Consider the following 3,545-nt stretch of genomic DNA (forward strand, 5'->3'; position numbering starts at 1 on the left):
AAACAAAGAGTAATTTCCTAGGTGCCAAACAGCTCTGGGTAATTACAGAAACTCACTTCCTGTATATCTCCTTATAATGGCGTGGAAAAATATGCTCAAGTCTGGAAGGAACGCATTCTAGCGGGCTGTCAGGAATATGTGATGCTGGAAGCTGAGGGAGGGACCATGCGTTTGCCCAACCTTTGACAGAGACTAGAGGTGCTCTATCCCTCGAAAGAGTGGGTTGCATCGGAAGATTCTACTCAAATCACGAACCGACTGATCCGGCATTATGCTGAATCGGGAGCGAGCAGCCGAGCTGCATGATGCGGCAGGTCTTCTACGAAAACCAATTTACGTCATTGAAGCCGACGACACAGGACATATTCAGGCCCGGCGATATTGCTACCAAAACAAGACCGGTATTGACGGAATCTCCAGAAAACTGGGGTGCGATTTCAACATGACGATTCCTGAGCTCAACAAGTTCATGCAAACAGCGCGACAACATAGAGTGTTGCCGAATACGCTCCTTTACAAGAGGCGACGGAACAGTGGAGACCATTTCCAGGTACTCAAATTCGAGGATCACCTCTATCTAAACTTCTTAGTTCAGGAAACAGCGGACGTACACCCAACATGCGCGAGCGACTGGATGACAACCATAGTGCCCTAAATATGCCACCGGTCGACGCTACCCCACAATGGGAATTCGATTTACAAGAGGACGAGGAGAGGCACGAAGCTGCACAACAACTAATGTCAACATCTAAGGATGGAAAGACCGTGGAAGATCGAGTGGTGAGAAGAGAAGATCGCGAAGCATACCTAAGAATCCTTAGGCTTCAAGGCCCAAGTAAAGCTTGGACCAACGAAGATCAGGAACGGAGAAAGAGAATGATGCAGGCCAATCTCACGAAATTGAAGGAATGGACGGCGAGCGGCCGTATCATTTGTCTGAAGATGGAAGTCTCAACTTTCTAGGATCTGAAGACATTGAGCGTTTCCGATGAATCCGTTTTCGGCCATCTTAAGCAACTCTTCTACTTCTTGCCTTATCCTGAGCTTGCTGCCCAAGTGATCGGGAATAAGTGGTTGCCCTTGAGGTATACATCAAGCGGTCAGAACCCAGGTCGATTACCTTCACCGCCTCGATGCGAATTTGAAGAAGCAAGAGGTCAAGCAATTCATCAAAAAGTGGTTAAATTCCATATATAGCGCTGACCAGCAATACGGAACAAAATGGAATACAACCAGCTCGGACAGGTGGAAGCGACTGAAAGCAAGAGTTCCTACAGCTCTCTCAGGACATGTACATCTCGGTTTGGATAAGTCGGAATGGACTTTAGCCAGCTTCCTCCCGAACATAATCTTCTTTTGGAGACCGTTGGCGGAGTGGACCCGACGCCAGTGGGTGAAGACGAAAGGAAGGATTCTTGTCTGGAAGAAATCGCATCGGCTTTCGAAAAGAACGATCAAGTACGCGCGGCAATTCGAGCTATCTTGGGTAAGAAAGATTGGAGGCCTGCCATCAAGGTTAGAATCAAGCTGACCCAACAGATGGACGTCGGCCCGACCTGGCCATCGCTGGAATCAAACGATTCTTGTGAAGGCCACACAAAATGCTAAAGGCTCCCCAAGGGAGCATGGGGCCGGAGGTGTGGGCGACCATAGCTCTGGTCCTCAGGAGATACAAGTCCCGGTCGAGCCACTATTGACCGACTTCAATCACCTGATTGATGATGAAGGCAGACAAGATCGGTTATTTCAAGATTTTCAAGCGCAAGCCAAGGCAAGCAGATACCTTCGCAAGAGAACACGGAAGTCGAGACGAGGGATACGCCGAAAAGAAATGACATTTGGACTCCACACTCAGAATGTCCAAGGTATGCAGAACACGATGAAACCCATCGGAAAGTGCTTCGAGGATCTCAGGCAAACTTCAATTGCTGGACAGCACTCGACCAGGAAACACATTCGACGAGCGAAGAGATCCCGACGTTGACGAGGATACATAGTCGAAGTTTTGGGTGTACGAACCAACTCAAGCCAAAGGGATCTGCTCATGGTGGAGTCCAAGCGACGGTCGCGAGGCGGGCGTGGCGATTTTTGTAAGCCCGCATGCGCAAATCTCGAACATCAAGCCCTGCTGGGAAGCGGAATGGAAATCCCATTGGATGGCGATGACAATGGACATCAGAGGGGAATCGGCCTTACTTTTCAGCGTGTACGCACCGACGAATAGAAATCAGCGCGAGGCTCTCGTCACCGCGCTCGGTGAGCGGAAACTCGAACATGATGGACCTGTTTTTATAGGTGGAGATTTCAACTGTACGGTGAGCCCGCGTACTGACCGGTCATACCAAAACCGACGGCGAATGAACATTTCTCACCAGCACTGATGGATCTAATACAAAAATGGAACCTAGTGGATGCGCTGGAGCGCGAAATGCTTAACGCGAACGATCCAAAATAAGTGGAAGCCTTCCAAATGGCATATCACACTCATAAGTACACGTTACCAGGGGGTGGGAAAGCTAGTAGCAGACTAGATAGATGTTACGTCTCCGGCGAGCACGACACCTGGATTCGACAAGTATCCAGAGTGATTTCAAGCCCAAGATCGGATCACGACGGAGTCTCACTGAAGTGAGCCCCAGGAGGTCGGACAATGAAAAAGCGACCGACGTGCTACCCGGTTCCTGATTACGCGCTAGAGTGTGCCCAATTCATGGAAGCAAAAAATTACGATGATGCTCAGTCCAGGTTCAGCCCAGACACGGCCAATCTTTCACGTGCGAAAAGGATGGCCGACTGGTGGGATCGTGCGAAACGAGCATTAATCAGAGGGTAGAAGACCTGCAAGGGCACATGCGCGGCAAAAATGCGGGTCGCATATCGACAACGACTGCGACGTCTTTACTCTAGACTAGATACAGCAACGCGGTTGCCCTCCAACAACGCTGAGTGCCATGACTCAGATGGTACGCAAGCAGGCTGCCTGCGCGAACAAATCAGAGGCTGTCAAGACAAATGGAGAGAAGCAAAAGCACGACGTTTGAGTCGAAAGCACGCACTTTTTCCTCAGAGATTGACAGCGGACTTCTACAAGCGCATTGCATCCAAGTATGGCGACAATGTGGTATATAACCTCGACAATGCAAGACAGCATGCTTCCCCGACGGAGCTAGCGGATACTATGGCATTCGGATGGTCTTCCATCAGCATACAGAGTCCCAACTGATTGACGATTATATCGCCAGCATCCGACCACCGAAAAGGATCGCTGATCTGGAAGAGCTTGACGCCCAAGTTTCCTTGGACAAAGTCCGAGCGGCTATCAAACGGTGCAAACGTGGAAAGTCCTGCGGCCCGGATGGTCTAGGTAACACTTGGTATTGAGACCACTGCGACCGCATTGCTCCAATTCTCGTGAGGCTATTCAACGACTGGTAACAGGCTGGTGTTGTCCCAAACTCCTTCGGCGAGGCGAATATTCAGTGCATCCAGAAATCGAAAACAGCGACTCACCCACTGGACCATCGGCCAATTGCCTTGCTGAACTC

The 3,545-nt window shown here is 50.1% G+C and overlaps 4 protein-coding genes across 4 annotated transcripts in view; 3 read left to right on the forward strand and 1 right to left on the reverse strand.

The window, feature by feature from the left end:
* Positions 1 to 618: 618 nt before the first annotated feature.
* PHALS_09087 (uncharacterized protein) lies at positions 619 to 963 on the forward strand (the record flags this gene model as incomplete). Its single annotated transcript, XM_024724523.1, has 1 exon — positions 619 to 963. One exon carries the CDS (start codon positions 619 to 621, stop codon positions 961 to 963), a length of 345 nt encoding a protein of 114 aa, XP_024575391.1.
* Positions 964 to 1,317: 354 nt separating this feature from the next.
* Positions 1,318 to 2,381, forward strand: PHALS_09088 (Endonuclease/exonuclease/phosphatase; the record flags this gene model as incomplete). Its single annotated transcript, XM_024724524.1, has 3 exons — positions 1,318 to 1,515; positions 1,592 to 1,858; positions 1,998 to 2,381. 3 exons carry the CDS (start codon positions 1,318 to 1,320, stop codon positions 2,379 to 2,381), a joined length of 849 nt encoding a protein of 282 aa, XP_024575392.1.
* A 269-nt stretch (positions 2,382 to 2,650) lies between these two features.
* On the forward strand, positions 2,651 to 3,381 carry PHALS_09089 (uncharacterized protein; the record flags this gene model as incomplete). Its single annotated transcript, XM_024724525.1, has 3 exons — positions 2,651 to 2,829; positions 2,908 to 3,121; positions 3,205 to 3,381. 3 exons carry the CDS (start codon positions 2,651 to 2,653, stop codon positions 3,379 to 3,381), a joined length of 570 nt encoding a protein of 189 aa, XP_024575393.1.
* A 40-nt stretch (positions 3,382 to 3,421) lies between these two features.
* The window catches only part of PHALS_09090 (FOG: WD40 repeat), a gene marked incomplete at both ends in the record, with an annotated part of 4,632 nt that continues 4,508 nt past the window's right edge, over positions 3,422 to 3,545 (reverse strand). Inside the window, one exon of the mRNA XM_024724527.1 lies at positions 3,422 to 3,545. This exon is cut by the window's right edge and continues 4,508 nt beyond it. Within this exon, the coding sequence (XP_024575394.1) occupies positions 3,422 to 3,545 (124 nt within the window).

The sequence above is a fragment of the Plasmopara halstedii genome, assembly GCF_900000015.1.
Source record: "Plasmopara halstedii genome assembly, contig: Scaffold_350, whole genome shotgun sequence".
Classification (NCBI taxonomy): domain Eukaryota; phylum Oomycota; class Peronosporomycetes; order Peronosporales; family Peronosporaceae; genus Plasmopara; species Plasmopara halstedii.